This window comes from Bactrocera latifrons, unplaced genomic scaffold (assembly GCF_001853355.1).
Source record: "Bactrocera latifrons isolate USDA-ARS-PBARC rearing strain unplaced genomic scaffold, ASM185335v1 scaffold_265, whole genome shotgun sequence".
Classification (NCBI taxonomy): domain Eukaryota; kingdom Metazoa; phylum Arthropoda; class Insecta; order Diptera; family Tephritidae; genus Bactrocera; species Bactrocera latifrons.
In genome coordinates, this window is record NW_017536241.1 from 185,868 (window position 1) to 206,822 (window position 20,955).

The 20,955-nt window shown below is 32.9% G+C and overlaps 3 protein-coding genes across 3 annotated transcripts; 2 read left to right on the forward strand and 1 right to left on the reverse strand.

Annotated features, from left to right (window-relative positions):
- The first annotated feature begins 687 nt into the window (after positions 1 to 687).
- On the forward strand, positions 688 to 12,223 carry LOC108969763 (RINT1-like protein). The gene is made up of 10 exons (XM_018934683.1): positions 688 to 874; positions 939 to 1,180; positions 1,230 to 1,424; positions 2,070 to 2,190; positions 2,246 to 2,355; positions 6,721 to 6,883; positions 8,558 to 8,783; positions 8,852 to 9,417; positions 10,466 to 10,692; positions 11,962 to 12,223. Exons 1-10 carry the CDS (start codon positions 737 to 739, stop codon positions 12,146 to 12,148), a joined length of 2,175 nt encoding a protein of 724 aa, XP_018790228.1. The 5' UTR covers positions 688 to 736; the 3' UTR covers positions 12,149 to 12,223.
- Positions 12,224 to 14,254: 2,031 nt separating this feature from the next.
- On the reverse strand, positions 14,255 to 15,079 carry LOC108969768 (uncharacterized protein C45G9.7). Its single transcript, XM_018934688.1, has 3 exons — positions 14,905 to 15,079; positions 14,728 to 14,856; positions 14,255 to 14,675 (listed from the first exon to the last, which is right to left on the reverse strand). Exons 1-3 carry the CDS (start codon positions 14,956 to 14,958, stop codon positions 14,487 to 14,489), a joined length of 372 nt encoding a protein of 123 aa, XP_018790233.1. The 5' UTR covers positions 14,959 to 15,079; the 3' UTR covers positions 14,255 to 14,486.
- A 2,545-nt stretch (positions 15,080 to 17,624) lies between these two features.
- On the forward strand, positions 17,625 to 20,392 carry LOC108969782 (putative protein tag-52). Its single transcript, XM_018934702.1, has 5 exons — positions 17,625 to 17,870; positions 17,927 to 18,463; positions 18,881 to 19,373; positions 19,429 to 19,480; positions 20,017 to 20,392. The coding sequence occupies exons 1-5, from the start codon at positions 17,732 to 17,734 to the stop codon at positions 20,386 to 20,388; spliced, it is 1,593 nt and encodes a 530-aa protein (XP_018790247.1). The 5' UTR covers positions 17,625 to 17,731; the 3' UTR covers positions 20,389 to 20,392.
- Positions 20,393 to 20,955: the final 563 nt, after the last annotated feature.

Genomic DNA, 20,955 nt, shown 5'->3' on the forward strand with positions numbered 1-20,955 from the left:
ATTGAAACCAGGGACCGTAAAAGTTATGAAGAAATCGGCAACTTGATTACTTGTTTAATATTTTTTTTTTTATTTTTTCCTCAGTAATAATCGTTATATTTTGATTTTTACTTTTCGTTTTCAAAATAACAGTTATTTGAAAGCTTTTATTTATTACCCGCAGAATAATAGTTTGTAGTGAGTTTTATATAACTCTTACGCAATAATAGCCGCAAAGGCTTTTCTTTTGTCTCGACAAATTATACTATCTCAAATCGAAAAACGTTCTGTAACTGCAGCGTTTAATTAATCCCTTGACGTATTTCCAAGAGTCTGGCTCGTGGTGCAATTTCTGTGCCTAACATGAATCTGACTCGTGGTACAATGAATATGAATATGAAATACCATTAATTTTTAACAGAATACTATTTTCGATTTTCATAATAATAAGAATAAAACTAGTTGATGCCGTGCACAACATCTAATCTAAAATAAATAATTTTATTACATGCATTCACATTTCGTTTCGTTTTGCAGCAATTCGTAAGAATCAAAACTTGGTTAGTGCAAGTTGTGTGCGAACAGTTGAAAGCGAATTTCGTTGCGCTAATTGATACGTCAAGATGTTAACGATTTGTTTAATCAGTAGCATAAGGGTTAATGGTGAAATATCGATTCATTCTCCTATGTTTTATCTTTAGATTTTATTTGTTGTTATTCAGTTTTTCAGTAGTTTATAATTTTTAGTTCTTTAGAAATGAGCAATAAAGATTCAATTGAACAACGCATAATTGCATGCTTAAATAATGAAATTGGTAGTGATTTCAAGAAACTTCATCGTTCTGCTGTCTTAATAGACAATTACAAAACTTCAATAGAACATTTAAAGGAAAACGTACGTTCTTATGCAGTTGTAGTTCTAATTTTCGTGTTTATTTAATTTTATATTAATTTTTTAGTTAATAAACAAAAACCATGCCAATCTGACAAATATTGAATCTGCACTGCAGTCTCAGCGTAACTGTAATGAAAGTCTGGAATTCCAAAAAGAAAAATTGAACAAGTTTGAGAAGCAATTATCACCAAAAATTGATAAATCGAATGAAGCGCTGTACGTCGTCATTAAAGATCTTGGAAATGTAAGAAGACTGCAACAGTTGTCGCATTATCTGAAAATAGTGCTAGACATACAAGAAATCAGGTATGATTAGGCATGAATCTTTTTCCACCTTAATAATGATTTTCCATAGCCAGAGTTTAAGTAGCGCTGTTAATGGAAGAGATGAAGCTAAAACAGTAAATATTTATTTGACACTATTTGAAGATAAGGATTGTGAGAATAGTGTAATTGGACGGTTGTCTAATATTGAAGCGCATTACCTCAAACTGTTCGCAATGGAAACCGCTTCCTATTGGCATAAAATTCTAAGCGAAAAGTTCGTAAGGTAATCTTGAATAAGCTTTTATTATTGACATATTATATCAAAAAAGTAATAATTAAATATTTGTATTTGTATTTTTTAAGAACATCAATTATTACCAATTATAGTCAACTGAATCTGTCGAGGTTTTTGTGCTTGTTAGCAATTTCTATCTGGTAAATTTGAACAGAAAAAAAAATATTTACAAACTTTTTAAATTGATTGATTGAGACGGATATTATAACATCCGACTATAATATTATTGATAACATACAACTGTTGAATGTTTTCACCTATGTCAATTTAGAAAGCATTTGTTGAATCAAAATCTCTTTCCAAAGAGTACAATTGCATTTTATCAACGGCGAAAACACCTTCATATTGCAGTTTTTGAAATCACAGAATTTAAAGGTTGACCAGAATTTTATCACACTTTAACTATAAATACTTTGTTTATACATTTAATTTCAATAATATATTTTGCAGATAATTTTTATTCACAGCATTACCATTTATGTACTTTAATGCAAATAAAAAAATGGAAAAAATTCCAAAAGTTACTTTCCACTACCTACATGTGGAAAGTGCTTTGATCTTTCAAAAATACTTGAATCATACACATCTCTTTATGAGCAAGGATTTCAAATACTTTACATTTTTTAATTTAAGGGAAATGGAGTCTATTTTAAAATCTATGCGTTGGGGTTGTAAGGAATATGATTCATTGACGTTTTCTCCATCATGTGAGAGTATTACCAAAGCCAAGCTGTTAGCAGAATATTTATTTCTAGTAATTCAAATCAAATTGTTACCTTTTTTTTTAGTAAATTTATTTATTATTTCAGATCAAATGCCCTATTGAAGAGGATGAACCATTGGAAGTTATAACGCCAAGCATTATTTGTCAACCACTTAACACTGTCACGAAATTGCTGCTAGCCCCATATCGACAAAGGTACACTTAATATTTTTGTTTATTATCGCGCAACATGTTGTTGAGTATAGAATTATATGTATATCTATAAATGCCCAGCATGCCAAGACGACTTGAAATGCAGGTGACAGTCTGCTCGTGCAAAAAGATATCTTAAGTAAAAATTAAGGTGATGAAACCTGCTACATACAGACGTAATTGGATCACTGTTACGCCTACAAAACGCCATTAAACGAAAACCTATAAAGTATCATAACTAAGCACTAAATTAAGATACAAAACTGTAATTTCGTATAGAGAATCGCAGAAGCGAGGGACACCTGTCAGATAGAAATCTTAAAAAAAGAGGCCGGGACCCTGCAGTCTAAAGAGTTTAATTAACATATTTGCTGGCAAAGATAGGCGGATGATATCAATATTTTAGCTAAATATTCGAGGAAACTCTCGGTGACATCTTACAGAGGAGATTATCGTAAAGAGATGGGGTTAGATTGAACGTCAACCGCTCGAAACGGCCATCGTTCTGTTTACGAGACGTAGGCCCGTCCTACCCGGCCTTAGGAGCTTATCCCTTGGCGACAGAAAGGTGTAGATTACTAATTTAGTCAAATATCTTGCCCTCAGCAAATGAAGGCCCTAAGTGTTGAAAGAGACAACATTACCAAGAGATAAACTTCACTAGGAAATGTTATCCCTAACAATAAGGTTGCATAGAATGATTCTACCCTCGACCTACGATTTAACTATTGCACAATCAAGTGGTACGACGATTCGAAAACTTCGGAGGGAATTGATTCAGATGTCGCAGAACCACGTACCCACCTGACCATAGTTATGGGAAGTTTTCCGAGCGTATTCAAGCAAAAGTCTTTGCTATAAGTCGATGTGCAGAGAAAAACTTCCAGCTCAACTATCGCAACGAAAGTGTCGTTGTTGTTGTTTTAACGGTTATCAGTCCCCGTTGGGATGGTGAGGGTTATCAGTGTTGTCGTCGATGTCATCTAACGGAAGGCCCAGGAAACGTGGGTCGGACCAAAGGGAAAAAGGTGTTAGATGGGTGGGGTTGGTTGGGCATGCAGAGAGGTGGTCAGTGTCATGCGGAGACTCGTTGCATGCAGGACATACTTTGGGTATGTCAGGGTCTATTCTGGATAGGTAGGAGTTTAACCTGCTGCAATATCCAGAACGAAGTTGCGCAAGGGTCACTCGTGTTTCTCGCGGCAACTCGAGCTCTTCGTCTGCTATGGGTGGTGATTTGACTCCAAGTACGCCATTCACGGGGAGGGMGTCGGTGRRGGTGTTGATGGCTCCACTGTGAATGGCRGTCAGTGCCTGTCGGAAGTCTGTAGCGTACGAGGCGTATTGTTCGATGTCGACGTGATCAAGGAATGACCTCTTGATGCTCCTAGGAGGCGGTTCCGCTCCAAGCAGATGACTGCAAGGATGATTTCTACGAAAACACGCGTCTCACTATGTAGGTGTTCGATGGGAGACATCAAGAGGCATCCCGTCGTGGTCCGGAGTGCTGTATTCTGGCAGGTCTGTAGTTCCCTCATCTGCGTGCCACTGCATCCAGGCGTCCATATGGGTGCTGCATAGTTTAGGACCGGCCGGCCGATTGCCTTGTAAGTTGCCAACAACGTTTCTTTGTCTTTTCCCCATGTGCTTCCGGCTAGCGACTTGAGGATTTTGTTGCGGCTCTGTACTTTGGCGATAATCGCGGTCCTAAAAACCTAAAGCGATTCCTGCTTATGAGATCAAATCGTTGCAGGAGTGTACAGAACCGCTGAACAGTTTATTAGTTCGTAACCAAGTGCATCTTATCTAGGTCCCAGTCACAAGGGTATGCCGGAAATGAACAGGCTGACGGCTCCCCCCGCTTTGCAGCATCCACCAAAGTGTTAGGACCGAAACTCTTTATTGCTGTTGGTCCTCATACAATAAAAGAGCTGATCCACAAGGAAGGTTTAAATATGTAATCAACCTCCCCAAATGTGCGATAAATGTGGCACCGCACACCTTTGGGTGAAATCCTATATCAGAGAAATTACTTGACCAATTTTAACCAAATTCAGTGTGTAAGGTAACCCAAAATTTTCTTATAATGCACCGTGAAATGGATTCCACGCCTCTTTTCTACATAACAAACTTTTAAGTTCCATCTGAATATTTTACTTTACAGTATTTAATTCAAATATAAAGAGTTATTAGAATAAAACTTTATACATGTTAATTGTCGAAATCGGGCCATAAAATTTTAAGAACCCAGAAACCAAATACATAGATTCTAGTACATAAGGCTAATATCGATAAAAATATCGAATACATCGAACAATCTTTCTGGATTGGTATTGAAAATCAGGTCAATACTTCCTTTAGCCATCATATACTTAATATAAATATTTTCCAACTTCCGGTTCTTACCGGCCAATACGTAAAAAGTCGTAATGACATTCAGAAATAAGCCCTTTTTAATATAGTGTATTCTCTAGCTTAAAATGGATGAAATATACCTAGTATACGGATTTCCAAACACCTTACATATTGGTCAATCTGTGAGGTTTCTTAATGAAATTCAGAAAATATCCCGTTCTGGTAATGAAGGGCCGTAATACTAAAGCTTGATAAAAAACTTAACAAAATATTCCCAAGCCCTCATATACCTTACTTGAAAAAGAAAATAAATTATATAAAAAGTTCGAACTCCCGGTTGGCTTTATACCGTATATATCGGTCAATATGTAAAATATCTTACTAAATTAAGTGAAAGTATATACAATATTGGAGATGCTACAGTGTAATGTTTAAAATCACACATCGATCTACGAATCATCCCAGTTCTCCCATATGTATAAACATTTTTATTAGTCCAAATTGAACTTGGAATTTTCCATACTCTGGTTGAGGTTTTCTCTACAATCCCTATATCTTTATATATAAAAATAATCATATCACGTTGTTTGTCGCGATGGGCTCTTAAACTAATGAACCGATTTTAGTAAAATTTAGTACACTGTGCCCAGTTCGAACCAACTGGCTGGTAACCAGACATTGAAAAAGAAGCCTTAAATTCGTTATTTTTTCATATTCAATATTAAACCACGACTACAATCTCTTGGATTCTTACATATACCGACAAAAACGTGTTCGCCTTTATTCGTAAATAAAATTTTCACTGTATTGAATGGTTTATTATATGAATACCACAGCAAAGTGTGTCCGGATATATATGTATGTATATTAGTATATAATAAATTTAGCTTTGATTGAGGTTATATGACCATGATGGGTGTAAAACTGCAAATACCGTGTGTGTAACACGATATTTTGTTGTATTTGGATTTAACACCTTCTGCCATGTTTTAGGCAAGAGATTGATTCTACGCTCATAAAATTCTTGGTAAGGTAACACATCCCACTCAAGCTTCAAATGCTTGAGTCGAGTCATCAAACTTATATGAGCGCTTGCATTATCATGGTGGAACACTACACCTTTTCTATTGATCGCACATTTAATTATGGTATTGTTGGACAAAAGTTCAAAATCCCTTTGAAATCCCCCAAACAGAAAGTATAACTTTTTAATAATTATCGGCCTTGGAATAACAATGCGTTTCAAAAGTGGATCACTTTTTTGACGAACGAATTTTCGCAAACCAATTTTATCATTATCGTTTGGTCAACATATCTTTTCTGTACACATCACGTAATTTTCGCCTTGCTTGAACTGTATTTTGATAAATAAAAACAGTAGAATAAGCTTAAACTGCAATTTGCGATAGGGCTGTTCAAACGCATAAAGTAAAGCGGTGAAGTCGACTACAAAATAATACAATAAGATCAACTGTTGTCAACAAACTAAATTACTTAGTAAACGACACAATACGTGACTATGACCTATTCGATGTGTTTTATCGGATTTAGATCCGGTGACTGAGATGATGTTTCTACCCGTATATGTATATACATAATAATAAGAGTTTGAAACTTCCGATAAATTTGAAGTGAACGCATAATATACTATATACTATAGTTTGATAGCGAAAATGCCAGCCATATTGCTAAAATAATTTCTGGCATTGGAAGACCTTTTTCTCATATACCCAATATGGGTATACTACTATATTAATATACTATATTAAATATTATCCCTTATTAGTGCAGATACTTAAATAGAGTCAAACGAAATTTTTATTAGCACTATGTCGTCGGGCAGTAATGTAAAGTTTTACCAATACCTATAAATAAAGCCACACCTTTGATTCTTGCAAATAGTTACAGCATAAGCTGTTATACTGCCCCCAATCATAGTCCTTTGTTACTTGTTTCTTTATTATTATTGAATACTTTGTTTTAGCATAAACCCACCTAGTTTCTTCTTTGAAGGTTTCAATATCACTTTACGGGCGTACGCCAAACGAATCGGCTGGACAAACCGGAATGGTACTTTACGCAAGTACTGAATTGGATCAAAGAGGTCCATATCTTCGTGGGAAAGACTTTTCAACAATCGGCAACTAAAGCTGGTATATTGGACTACAACATTCGGGTAAGAATTAATTTTAAAGGTGATGGGTTGTGTCAGTCACACAAATTCTGGTGTTCTAGAAGAGATGTATTTTTAGAAATGTAAAACTTTTACTCTCAATAAAAAACATAAATGAATTAAAAACAAAAAAAAAAAAAAAATCATCGGTCAGCTTGCGTGGCAGCTATGTGCCCACCTGAACAATTTCTTCTTAGATCATGTAGCCGCTTTGGACTTCATTTTGATCAATCGGTTCAAAGAACAGCTATATTCTAAAGGCCGCTTTTGCGGTTCTCTGCTCCTCTTGCATTCTAGCATTGGCAAACGTCCAGTTTTATCTACTGTCCCTCGCTGATCAAGTGGGATTATACTATAACGGCAATGTTTAAAAGTACTAAAAGTGCTCTAAAGTTCAAAATAGTAATGTATATGTAAAAGTGACATTTTTAGTAACATGGCTTTAATATGTGAGATGATACTATTAGCAAAAATGTGACCACATATATATACGAGTACATACGTCTAATGACCCGTAATGCTGTCTTAGAGTCTATTAGCTTTGTTAACTCAAGCATCAATTAATATATCGAATTAAAACTTGGCACATGTTGGTATGTAAACATTGAATAATTTTGATACTTATGAACACAATAAGTTGGTTCAACATATTTTGACGCATTCAGTGCATTGCTAACAATGAATGGCTTCGCACCTCGGTCTAAATTATGACGCTTTAAATCGAAAATATTCGTTCAGTTTTATTATCTCAACGTATGTATATACAAAAATATCGCGTTCAGCGCATGTCTTTAAGAACGTCGTTTGTTTGACTGCAATTTTTTTAATTAAAATAATTCTGTGTTGGAATTAAAAACTGAATTTAGATTTTTTAATTATTTTTATTAAATTTAATGTTAAGATGCTTGGGATTAAACGTCAATACTTTGTCTTAGCCCTCATATAATTAATATGTAGATATATTTTCGAACCTCCAACAAACTTTATATCGAAAATATCAGTCTATATATAAGTTATCTTAGCTAATGATTTTCGACTTTCGAGCCGTCTTTAATTACTTAGTTAATTTTGAATTTCTTCGAAACATTATTAATAAAAAGTTCACCTAAAAGTATTGAACTTAAACAAATTTTATAACTTTAAGGAAACTTTAAAAGTAGTCATTAATTTATAAAAAAAACTAGCTTTCCCGCAGCTTCAGTAGCATTGAGTTCCTTGAATAAATATCAAAGATCATTAACAATACCAAATAACTAAATACAATTTTAAAATTTATTTTACATACCTGTACAGAAATGGAATTTCAGTTTCTTGAATTGAAATTTATTTCATCGAATGTAATTGCTTCATCCGTGGTGATTTTGCACAAAAGGCCTTAAGTCAAGACCTGCATGTATAAAGGAATAATTGTGCAAATTTTCACGTCATAGTGCCAAATTTTATATATTTTTCCGTTTATTTACGACACAATGTTGAAATGTTGTAGATTAATTAGATATTTGATATTATATAAACATAGTGCGCACACTTACTCATAATGACGGTACCGATATATTAATTTCTGTCCGTATGGTTAAGTTTACAGTTCCTATTTGTTGAATTTTGAACGTTTCGATTAATTCAACTTTCTTAGAAAATTGAACACACTTTGTACCTAAAATGGAATATTTTTTACAGCTGGAATTTATTCGTGGCCTCGTTCAGATGATAATAGAAAAACTTACAGCTGACATTGAGGATATTAGTCAGGATGAGCATTTATTTGCCCATTTGTTAGATGAAACCTTAGCGTTCGAAGCTGAGCTTCGAGGAAATTTTGGCTATCCAAGTAGTTTTCCAAGTGCGATATGCGTAATAACTCAACCTGCATTCTTATTGAAATGGATTTCTCTTGAAGAGCGTTGTAAGTATAATAGGTTCTAAGAACTTATAGTACATAATACGAATAAGGTGATGAATAATTTTTTACAGTTTGTGCAGAAAAAATGGACCTTATATTACAAGGTGATGATTCCTGGACGATTATTGATCCTTACTTATACGATAATGATTTAAAAATCCCGAAATGCGCTGATCAATTTATACGACTGCTTGAGGCTATAAAAGAGAGATATGGTACACTTATTCAACCAGGACAACAATTACAATTTCTTTCGCTTCAATTAGAACTGATAGAAAATTTCCGACGACGCCTAGTTCAACTTTTTAGTAGTGGAGAAGTTGAAATAATATCCATTTTGAACGCTATAAATTACTTGGCTTTGGTGTTAAATGAATGGGGCGAAAACATTCATTATTTGCATTTACATGCTGCATTAGTAGGGCCGAATTCAAATGAAATTAACTCAGTGTTTGATCAACCAGTGGGAGAACTAGAACATTGGACCAAGAAACTTATTGAAAGCTTGGCGACAAAGGCGGTAAATGAAATAAAAGCAAAGTCAATGGCCTATCGACATGACTGTTGGGCTAATGTGCCTGATCAAAATTGCAAAGAGCCATTTATTTTGTCTTCTAGTGCAGGAGAAATGTTCCAGGTAAATTTATTTATTATTTTCCAGATTTTTTTCTGGGTACACTTTTATTGATAAAAGTATTAGTAAAATATTTTGTGGTGACCACTATATCTCTGAACTGGATCTTCTGAAATTAAAATAAACTGAACAGATTTCGTTAAAGTAATGTTAAATCTAGTAATTAATTAACAAATTCGAAATTTGTTGACAAATTGTGAGTTTCTAAAAACTTTGTTTGTCCTCGATGGACTCCTAAACTTCTGAACCGATTTTAGCAAAATTGAGTACACTGTGTCCAGTTCGAACTAACTTAGAAGATAGGATAGTAAAAACAATTCAAAAATAAAAAATACAGTGAAAGCTTTATTAAGCAGACATCCCCATTAACCATGCCCATTGACAGGTCCCACAATTCGTTAATGTTTATTAAGTACAATCAAGTGAACAACTCCATTAACTCGACAGAAACTTTTGTAACAGAACATTGAGAAAGTAGCCATAAATTCGTTATTTATTTAAATGAAATTTATTTGTATGAACATATTCAAAATTAAACCTCAAGTACTATCCCTTAGATTCACTAGTATTTTGTATAAATATAAATATATAAGGGCAATGCCAAAGCCATCAGTCAATATTTTAGATGAACGTTACGTAACAGTTTCTCTAGTCCTGTTACTATGCTTATTTGCGCATTTACATTCTATAGTACCATAATATATGCCGCCAATGCGTCGCCTACTTCAAATAACATTGTGGCACATACAGTTACTTACAAAATATTAGCACTACAACATACGAATTTACAGTGACATACAAAATACAAGCATAAGCGCACCGACATATACATATATTCATCTCTCTACAGGACTTTAGTCCGAACATTCCAATCAGTGTGGGAGCTATATTCATGAACCGAAGATTAACAAGGCCATGTTATATTGATTTTTACTTGCAATATAATTGGTGTTTACGTATGACTGATTTTAATGTTGTGGCACACTACATTGCTCATGGACGAATAATTGTATAATTGTAATAATTGTATAAATTTTTCCTTGTTTTTTAGGTAATGGTAACAACCCTTCACAATCTGGAGCGAGATCTATCTTTAAACCTGTTTAATCTTACACTGCGTATAATAGCTAATCACGTAGACGAATTTCTCTTCGATAGCCTTGTTATGAATAACAAATTTACACCAGCAGGAGCCGCCCAATTTAATTTCGATATGATTCGAAATCTTTTTCCCCTTTTTGGACAATATTGTCGGCGACCAGATTTACTTTTCAAAAAGTAAGTATAGAATAAATCCGTGCAAGCGTTAACTTTGGTGAATTATTTGATATATGTATGTATGTTCATGATTCAGGATGTGCATCTAGATTTGAGTGGCTCTTACCTATCGCTAAGTATATTAATCCTCTCGTAGTACCAATACTAATCTTGTGTTCTGCCACTAAGCTCTCAGCGCAGTGCGCAGTACAGCTTCTATCCATCTGCACATTGAAGCTGCCGCAATCCTATTTTAGTGCTTTTATTACAGTTTCTTGTGTCATATTCTCAAAGTCACTTTCAATGTCTAGGAAGACCAGACCAACCAGGTCTATGAGTATGCTGATTTGCGAAAGTGATGCAATCCTCAGCGCCTGCGACCTTATTTCGTTTTTTTATAATATTTTTCATGCCTTTTAACATGAAGGAAGTGAGGCTAAGTGGCCTCAAAGTTTTACCCAGTAAATAGTTCTGTATTTCTGTATTAGATATGAAGGTTAGATTTGCTATATTGCAATAGCTCTGGGACATACACCATCGAAAGCATATCTCTTATCGGCCAAACAAGGTTTGGCAATAAAGACAGTCCCTCTTCTTGTTGTAGAAGTGCTGGAAAGGTGTCCTCTCATGGTGACTTATATTATTATGTCGAGAAGGACCCCAATGTTTACTTAATTTAATGCGCAGTGAAGAGAACCTTTAAATGCGTAATTTCGAGGGAACGCACTTATGTGCGTTCACTAGTGAAATTTGGTCAAACGGCTTCTGTAAAATAAGCAAGAAGAAGTGCCTTTGCTCATTCCTCTGTATTGTCTATGCAGCCTGGTCGCATCTGAGCTGATCAGGAGACCTTGTCAGAGAAATTTTTAAAACTGTTATCTTTTTTCGCGGAGTTAATCTCGGTTTTGTACGTTGAAAAGTGATGTAAGATGTTTGTAAGACTCAATAGCTTTACCTGTGGTTCTACGAAAAAACACTGACGATAAGTATAACAAATATGTATGTATAATACATACATATGTTATAAATACATACATATGTATGTATGTATGTACACTTTCATTTTTTGAGTTGAGAATAAAATATTAATAAAATTATTTTAGAATAGGTTGTCACAAATTTTTATCGAAAATAAACCGTACTTGAAGTGTTCAAATGAAAACAAACCTTTAACGAAGATAAAAATAAATCATTAATGTATATGTATAATATATTCTTAATTTAGTTATGATGTATGTACACATAGTCATAGATTGTAAGATCTAAATATTTTTTTTTTTTATTATATAGAGTTCACGATTCAAGCAAGTTGCTAAACGCCGCACGTGGTACTGCACTTTTGTTACACGAAGCGCTAATATCTCAAACAAATCTCGAGCAAAAGATGAATGCACTCAAGGATTTAGGCATTGTTAATTTCAAGTATCAAACCTGTGTACATGTTCTAGAACGACGAATGGACTTAAAAGTTTTGTAAGAAACCAATTCCAAATTGAAATGCTGTGGGCGTTTATTTAATTGTATATAAATAAAAATTATATAAGTCAACTAATGAACATTGTATAATTAAAATATAATGTTTTGAAGGCGAAGATTAATTTCCAGACATACAAGTACATTTCTAGTCGGCGAAATTGTAACTTTTTAAAAGATTTAAAAATGAAAAGGAATGTCGAATTGCGTAGTAGCGAACTGCTACTAAGAAGAGCACAAAGCTTGCCATCCTAGCATGAGCGCCATGGTTCCTTTGAATTTTTTTTAATATGAGGAGAGTGCATAGAAATATGTATGTAAAATATATGTTCACTGCTTTAAATCAAAGAAATTATTATTTAAATAATTGAAAGAGCCACACAAACAGACGACCCTAAAGATAAGGGAGTATTGTTGCGTACCAAAGAAATATGGCACATGCGTCAAAAATGTACGCTCATCTTGTTTCAGTTCTAGTTATTGTATCGTACACCCCTCGAATTTAAATAAAAACTAATTTAATTTTTTTTTTTATAGAAAAGCAGTCTTATTAGAGTTAACTTTTGTAGATTTTTTAACTATTTGCGTTTTTGATAATGAGCTAAGCAAAGCGAACAAAATTAAAAACGCAAACTGTTATTAAATTGCACAATAAAATAGTAAAACCTGTAGGTAGAACTTGAACATAAGGTCGGAAAATTCTCTAAAACTTTGCAATCGAAGAAATAATCACTTCTAAGCTAATATTCGGGCGTTTTTCTAAGCTTTCACAATAATTGTAAATATAAATCACAGGTTGGGCGAATCTAAATCGGTACCGTCAAGCGTAGTCCGCAGTAAGGATTACGAATGATGTAAAGATCAATTTTCGAAAAAATGGAAATCCTCAAAAAATGCTGCACAAAGCTGGTTATTAATCCTATCAAAAGCAAATAACAAAAAAAGCGAAAATTTGCTAAAAAAAAATTTCTTAAGAAAATGAATTAGTTTGCGGAATATTGTAATACCTACAGTCAAATATGGAAATCATGGTTTGGGGATGAATGGCTGTATCTGATGTGGGTAATTTAGAGTTTATACCACATGAAATGGGCAAACATGTCGCACAGTAAATATAAAAGAGTCAGCTCGCAAAATGACAAATGTGCAGGAAGCAGACAGATGACGCAATTGACTCAAAAGTAAACCTAATGGTGATTTTCCAGTTTAGTAAGACGGTGTATCAATGAATTTTTTTGGTATGTATTATACATAAATAAGTTTATTACGAATTGATAATTATATTGAAAAAATTGAATTTGAAAATTATTTTTCAAGAAGATAATGACGTATCTAGTCCACGAGTGACTTCTATCTGCTAACAATCACCACATTCACCCGACATTAATCCCACAGATTCTATAAACTGTGGGTTAGCAGCATTGTATAAGTTTATAGAATCTGTGGGATTAATGCTGTGGTTAGCAGCATTGTATAAGTTTCTAGAATCTGTGGGATTAATGTCAGGGAGGCCTGGGGCACGGAGAAAATTTCAGTTGAATGTTCCATATTTCTTTTGTGTTTGCGATTACGCATATGCTGATTCAGTGCGTATGCGACAAATGGACAGCATAAACTGAACCGATTAATAAAAGTTTCCCTGCATTTATAACTCCATTGAATCTGATTGAACTAAAGTTTTTCTCATATTTTCAACCGATTTCGTAGAATATCATGCAAGATATGATTTCCATTTTATTGTTGGTATAAATTCCCTGTAATAGGTTGTATTATATGTTCTTTGGTTTTAATGCTCCCGAGTAAAGTTATGTCTATATAGAACTGAAACTAATAAAATCTCTTGTATGTAGTTCCACTTTCTTGAAATGTACATTCATGAACTGATATTATTCTATCTTTGAAATAATGACTCTGTAAAAGTAGTTACTTAATTTTTTATTTATCACAATCTTTACATTAAAAATAATACTTAAACAAGTTGTTGTGCACTTTAAATCATATTGACAAACAGAACCTGAATTTTTTTTTTATTAGTTTAATAATCAATTTTTTGAAATTACTTTTTTTTAAACAAAGAAAATATAAAATTGAAATGTATAATGCAATTATATAATATATGTAAAAAATCTACTGAACTATGTCATCAACTGAAGTCTGACGAGTCGCTTTTTACATACTTTTATTCAAATGCTTTATCGATTAAATGTAAAATTAATGCCGATGGATCGTCATATAAAGTTGACATCCTATTCGGACAACGGTGTTTAATTTAATCAATCTGATATAAAATACCCATTTGCTCTTTAGTCAATTTAATGACATAAATGTGAAAGAGTTAATACTTATGTGGAAGTTACTCCCTTTCTGGCAACGAGCATATTTAGTACTGGGTTTTTTCGAATATAGCTCACGGCCTTTTTATGCGTTACCATTGTAAAATCATAGCCATTGCACTGCAAAATTTTGTCATGGATACGAAGACCAGCTCGGGAAGCTGGGCTCTTATCGTGCACTTCCGTAACATAAATTCCCTGTAAAATACACACGATTAAAATGAATTTTATGGAAATGTTACTTACTAACATAATCCGTATATCCTTGAGGACTTTTTTTGAAGTCTTGATCAATACCACCTCCTATTTTAAAGCCACATTTCAGTATTTCTCTGCCTTCTCTATCGTAATCTTTCTCTTTGTGAAGAGTTATTGGGATCTAAGAAATAGTTTGTTATATGCAATACAAAACAGAACTTTTACTTACACTTAAGCATTCCATAGCCGTTCCGGCCTGATGTTGAAAAGCCATTTTCGCCATAATGAACTCCGAAATTTATGCCTAATCTTCCCGTTAAATGTGTACTATATCCAACAGACCAGGATTTTTATTCTTTTTGTTTAAGTTGCCTTTACGATGACTTAAATATCACTATTAAACAAACGATTACAAACAATATTCGATACTTCGATAACCATGTACCCTTTACCATACGCAAGCTGTGTTCCCGAACTAAAAGAAGTTAATAATTTTTATATAAATTACAAAATAAAATAAAAAACTTAACAATATCGTCAAACAATCAACTGTAGCTTGGGTACAATGTTTATTGATATACACTTCACTCAAGCATTAAACAATGCGAAAATCACACATACAAAACTGTTTAAGCACGATGTGCTGGGCAATTTGAGCGCGACAGACTGCAAGCGGCATCTGTCAAAAATTAAATGCACACGTTCTTATGGACACAGTTATCTTGACAGCTGCACGACTGCAGGACGACAGTTTTTGCTCTCGCTAACTTCAATATATTATTATATTTGTAAATGACAGTGGGACGAAAGTAGAGTTGACGGTAGAGAGATGAGGTGGAGTGGTGATGCCACTAATATGTAAAATTAGTTAGGGCTCTAACAAGCCAGACATGTTATTTTACAAATAAAAGCATAAAATAGCTCTATTATAACATTTGTAATAAAAATTGATAATTTAAAACAAATAAATTTACCTATTTCCTTATTTTTGACATAAAGAATTTCACTTTAAACAAAATATTAAAAATTCATTGAAGTGCAAGGTATTAGTATGGCCACAACGAAATAATGTACATGCATTTGTCATGTTGCAGCCTTCTCACAAATGTTAATGTAAAAGGATTCACAACGCGATTCTCAGTTCACTGTCGTGCTGCCATGTCGTGTCGCGCTCAATGTGTTCAGCACATGAATAGAAATTTAAAACCTGTCGTGTACATATTTTTAATGGATATCATTGCAAGACTGAACTTTTCGGGCTTAAATTAGAAATATAAAAACTTCATTGTCCAACGCAAGTGCAAGGTAAAATTTTGACAATTTGAAATATATGTACAGACCAGAGAGCTGCAACGAGTATGATAAAATCAAAACAAACAGTCGTGCCAAAAACACATTCAAATCAATTCAGTTCAGCATAAACAACATTGTTAATCAATGCGAGTAGCCGCCAGCGTAAACTGATCAGATGCAACATGAACAATCTGTTCTTCGGCAATCACGATCGAGTAAACGGTATGCCTGGCTTCGGTTCCAATCGTATCATGACAGCTCATCGAGTAGCGAGGATTGTTTGAATCGATGTGATAAATCTTTGAGTACAGCAACAACAATAATTTTCTGCTGAACTGATTTAAATCATGTGTGACAAAAAATGTATCAGCTTTGAAAATGTGCGCATATTAAAAATTTTCGATGCGTAAACAATGGAAATTCCATCGAGTACGTATGTGCCTACATTTCTTGTCTGTATTATATGTACTTGATGGATTTTATCTAAGCTTAAAACCTTGCATATACCTCAATTGCCAGCCTCGAAATTAAGCACAGAATAACTTTTGCCAACAGGTACTACTTGGGACTAAGTAGACTATTGAGAAGTAAAAACTTCTCTAGACGAAAGAATACTAAATGCTATATGTCACTCATCATGGTCCTTAGCGCATTGGCAACGGCGAATAACGCAGTCGATGGAACTATGATCTGTACTAGTTTGGTCATGTCTTCAGAATGGACGAAAAAACTCCAGCTCGGAGATTATTTGACGCAGGGACCGACGCGCCATTGCAAAATCGACGCGTAAGCGGAGTCTAAACCCAAAAAGAAAAAGATTTATTGTAGATCATGCTATTGATTTCAAGTTTATTAAATACTTTTTACTGCAAAATGAAAAGACTGTGATAATAACAATAATTAATATCATGGTATAAATAGATAAAACTATTCTACAGCAGACCATGCCTTATTGCGAACAAATTTCATATTTCATTACTTACTTAACTTACTTGTACAGAAACTTTACATTCATATAAATTGACGAAACCTAGCTCAGGAGGTATTCACCACGAAAAATGTCAGAATTTCCTTTTTATCTGTCAGAATTCTAATTTTTTTATCGTTGTTTTTACCTCAGATATCAAAATTCAAAATCTAAGTAAAAAAGTCAAATGCTTTATCACAATAATTTTAAAATTTCAAGTTTGAGGATTTTTAGCTTTTCACGACGATACGATATTTGGACCTTTTTTTAACCTTACTGGAAATATTTCTTTAAGAAAAATAATACTTATATTAAGATACTATATACTATATATTAAGATATAAATTTGTATGTATATCGAATGTAGATAGCGTAGTAGTAGGCGAGCACGTTGTCTAATATTCTCAATTTATGAATTTGAAATTAAATTATTTTAAAAACTATGACCTTTCTCTTCATTATCTGGAAAATGTCTTCTGTCAGCTCATTCCTATTTAGACTGCGTATTCGCGAAAAACTTTTTTAAAAATATCTCAAAAGTTATGTTGAAATAAACTTAATGAACAATAACTCATATTGGGAGTCTATTCTAAATTTTTTCTCGTTCGATAAATTTAGCAATACACCTAGTGTGGCATGAAACATTTTCGGTACAAGTTGCGAGGACATGCTCTATGTTCACACCTTAAGGTTAAATCTAATACAATTTGACATGACGTCAAAAGCATCGTAAAGGTAAAAATCGATCTTTTTTCGCGCTATTGTCAATATTGTTTTGAATTAACGTTTCTGAAAAATGATTACTACAGTTGAAAGTAGAAAAAGTCCTTTCGCGAATAAAAATGAGCCTTTCCAAGTTTCAACCATGTTCAACTTAAATAGAGAACTCAATCAAGTTCTACAAGAGCGTAATCGGATGAAAATTTGTAATACGAGTAAGTTAAGAATTAAATAACACTCATTATTTTGCTGCAGTATATTAATTTTATAGGATTCTATGGCAGTGGATTATCGCACAAAGATGAGCGGGAAAAAATAAAAACTTTAAGATGTAAGGCTGTGGATGAAATAATTTCATCTGAAAGAAATTACCTTCGCCAATTAGAAGTTCTTTTGAACTATTTCATTAAACCTATGAAGTTACATACATTAATTGATGATCGTAACCATTCTTTCTTATTTGGACAAATTGAAATGATATATAATTTGAATGGCGAATTACTGCGTGAGTTGGAAGAAAATAAAGATAAAGTTGCAAACGCGTTTCTTAAAATGGCTCCATTTTTAAAATTGTATTCTGTTTACGCCTTTGATTTCCAAAATGCACTGCTTTTGCTACAGGAAATTGGAAATAAAAATCCGGCTTTTCGCAAATTTGTTATCCAGACTGAGACACGTCCTGAAGTACAGAAAACGTTGAATTCCTTGATGATAATTCCAATACAACGTTTACCTCGATATAAATTACTTTTAGAACAAGTTCTTTTGTATACGAGTCCATCTGAGTCTGATTTTAAATTATTGAAAGGTAAGAAAATCTTTAAATCCTATATATCTTTAATTTCCAGCAAATAAATATTTAAAAAGTAAAGCAAAAAATAAAAAAACCGTAAAATCTAACTTTTTTTTTATTAAAATATTTGGTAGATTTATAATATTTAAGTCCCCCAACGAAGGAGGCCGCGAAAATTAATTATTTTTCTAAATCGTCTTATTTTGACGCGAAAATGAGAGTTCCGTGAGCGGCTCAATGGTTGGCGGACTTAAACTATACATTTACTAAAAGATTCTTTGTTAGGCCTGATTTATGAAATAATCGCAATTTCTTTAAATAATAATTATCAAAAAATGTATAACGCTTACGTTAATTCTTGTTTTAAAAACTTACATTTCTTTTCGTATCAACTACTTAAATGTACATACTATATATTTAAATGCTATTTAGATTCTGTAAAGCAAATCACATCAATTGTTTCTCATATAAATTCATGTGTGGAGGATCAAGAAGTAACCTTAATGCTTCTTAACTTACAAAACTCACTTTTGAATCGATCACCTAAAATTGTTAAACCTTCAAGGAAAATTGTTAGAGAAGGACTACTGCATAAAATTTCTCGATCTGGATCTCAGATAAAACGATATTGTGTTCTAATGTCTGACATATTTTTGTACTGTAAAATATTAAGGGATCGTGAAATAAACACTACGGTAGAAAATGCTTTGGAATGCTGTTGCATTTTTCCTTTGAAGAAGTGTAAAGTGTATGAACTTTTCTCTGACAGTTTTAAAATTACTTGTCAAGGCGATGCAGTAATATTCAGTTCATCAGATATACAACTTGTACATTCGTGGATAAGCAGTATTCGGGATACTATAGATGTACACATCCAGTGTAGAAAGACATTGAGAAAGGAATCTAGTAAACGCAAACCTACCAGGTGTATAATTTTTCTATTTAAAATTTAGAAATATTTAACAATTATACCTTTCTAGGAAGAAGAATATAAGACATTTTGAAAACGATTACCCAAGCAGAAAAATATCGGTATGTATGAATTATAATTTTTTTTAACGAACACAATACTACATGAGGCAAAGAAACATTTTATTATATTTTTTTAAATTTGAATTGCAATAGGCAGGATTGTAAATTATGCATTAAAATAGTTAATTATAACAATTATATTATAATTTTTTTAATTTGTAATTTCAAAAACCGGGGTTTTAAATAAAAAACAATTTAATCCCAAATACAGGATAGAAAAATATTAAACATTTACTTAATTACAAAAAAAAATTAAAATATCGGATTAAAAAAAATGATAGCTCAAGCATATAGTTTGGAATTAATACCAGAAATTGTGGCGTTTCGCCTTCGTGTTCTCCCATTTTTAACTCGAGGAGCCATCATCTTCAATAATCTAGAGCCTCTTTTAACACATTCAAAAGATTTATGGTATATTTTTTCAATTATGATTGTAATAATATGTATATAATATTTACACCATTTCGGCGCGCAATTGCGTTTTAACCATTAGAAATTTTATCTTTGTATTATTAATTAATATTAATACATTTCAGCAACACATAAAATGCAAAAGTTTCCTGGAAATTGACGATGAAGCGATTGGCTGTTTTCCGTTTAAGAATTGCCATCAGTCAAATATAAACGTAGCGGTTTCACCGACCGAATGCAGTGAAAGTGATTTTAAACGTAAAAAGAGTTCAGGATTTAATACTATGACACTTTTAGAGAATCAAAATTTGATCACGGTTCCTTCACTAAAGCAAGAACATGACTATGTTGTGCAACAACCACTTCATAAACGAGTAAAATTTGATTTCAAAGAAAATAATACAAGTTACACAGATGAGAAATTTGTAACTAAAAACGTTGATACAAAAGTGACTTTGACTGATAAAATATATAAGTTTTTTACTAATTTATTTTAACATCCATATACGTGTTTTGATTATAGAAAATAAAATTTTAAATATCTAATTATAGCTTGGCTTAAGCTGAATCTACATAGCTTGGCTATGCAAATTCGTAACTCTGACGAATTAATATAATATAAATGACTTGTATGATGAGCTCTATAGCTTAAGCATGTTTGCGCATACAACGGTGCAAAATTTGTAATTTTATTCGAAAATGCAAATAAGTTGCACTTTCGCACATGCATACCCGTGTTATGTAGTTTCAGCTTTATTCGATACTTATATTCAATAGTAAAAGATGCGCAGTATTTCTGAATATTTTGCTCTGTGTTAAGAAAATTTAGTAGTTTGACTTCAAACGATTTTTTTTTTACCGGTTGAGTTGATATCGACAATACCGAATTTCATTAGAGTTGAAAACGGTTTCAGGGGTCATAATAAATTAAACTATTCGCTTTATTCTCCCATATGTTTACTCGTTTTAGAATGTCGTATATGGCGAAACTGTTGTATACTTACGGATAGAAGTTGAAATTGTTATACTTTCATGCGCTAGACAGCGTAAACAAAAGAACAATT

What these genes read in the sequence shown, in the direction of transcription:
- LOC108969763 (XM_018934683.1), top strand. Translation starts at nt 737, where the DNA reads ATGAGCAATAAAGATTCAATTGAACAACGCATAATTGCATGCTTAAAT. An exon ending in TATTGGACTACAACATTCGG is followed by an intron (nt 6,884 to 8,557) that starts GTAAGAATTAAT and finishes TATTTTTTACAG; the next exon opens with CTGGAATTTATTCGTGGCCT. An exon ending in GATTTCTCTTGAAGAGCGTT is followed by an intron (nt 8,784 to 8,851) that starts GTAAGTATAATA and finishes AATTTTTTACAG; the next exon opens with TTTGTGCAGAAAAAATGGAC.
- LOC108969768 (XM_018934688.1), bottom strand. Translation starts at nt 14,958, where the DNA reads ATGGCGAAAATGGCTTTTCAACATCAGGCCGGAACGGCTATGGAATGC. An exon ending in CGGCTATGGAATGCTTAAGT is followed by an intron (nt 14,857 to 14,904) that starts GTAAGTAAAAGT and finishes ACTATTTCTTAG; the next exon opens with ATCCCAATAACTCTTCACAA. An exon ending in CTCAAGGATATACGGATTAT is followed by an intron (nt 14,676 to 14,727) that starts GTTAGTAAGTAA and finishes TGTATTTTACAG; the next exon opens with GGAATTTATGTTACGGAAGT.
- LOC108969782 (XM_018934702.1), top strand. Translation starts at nt 17,732, where the DNA reads ATGATTACTACAGTTGAAAGTAGAAAAAGTCCTTTCGCGAATAAAAAT. An exon ending in GATGAAAATTTGTAATACGA is followed by an intron (nt 17,871 to 17,926) that starts GTAAGTTAAGAA and finishes TTAATTTTATAG; the next exon opens with GATTCTATGGCAGTGGATTA. An exon ending in AGTAAACGCAAACCTACCAG is followed by an intron (nt 19,374 to 19,428) that starts GTGTATAATTTT and finishes ATACCTTTCTAG; the next exon opens with GAAGAAGAATATAAGACATT.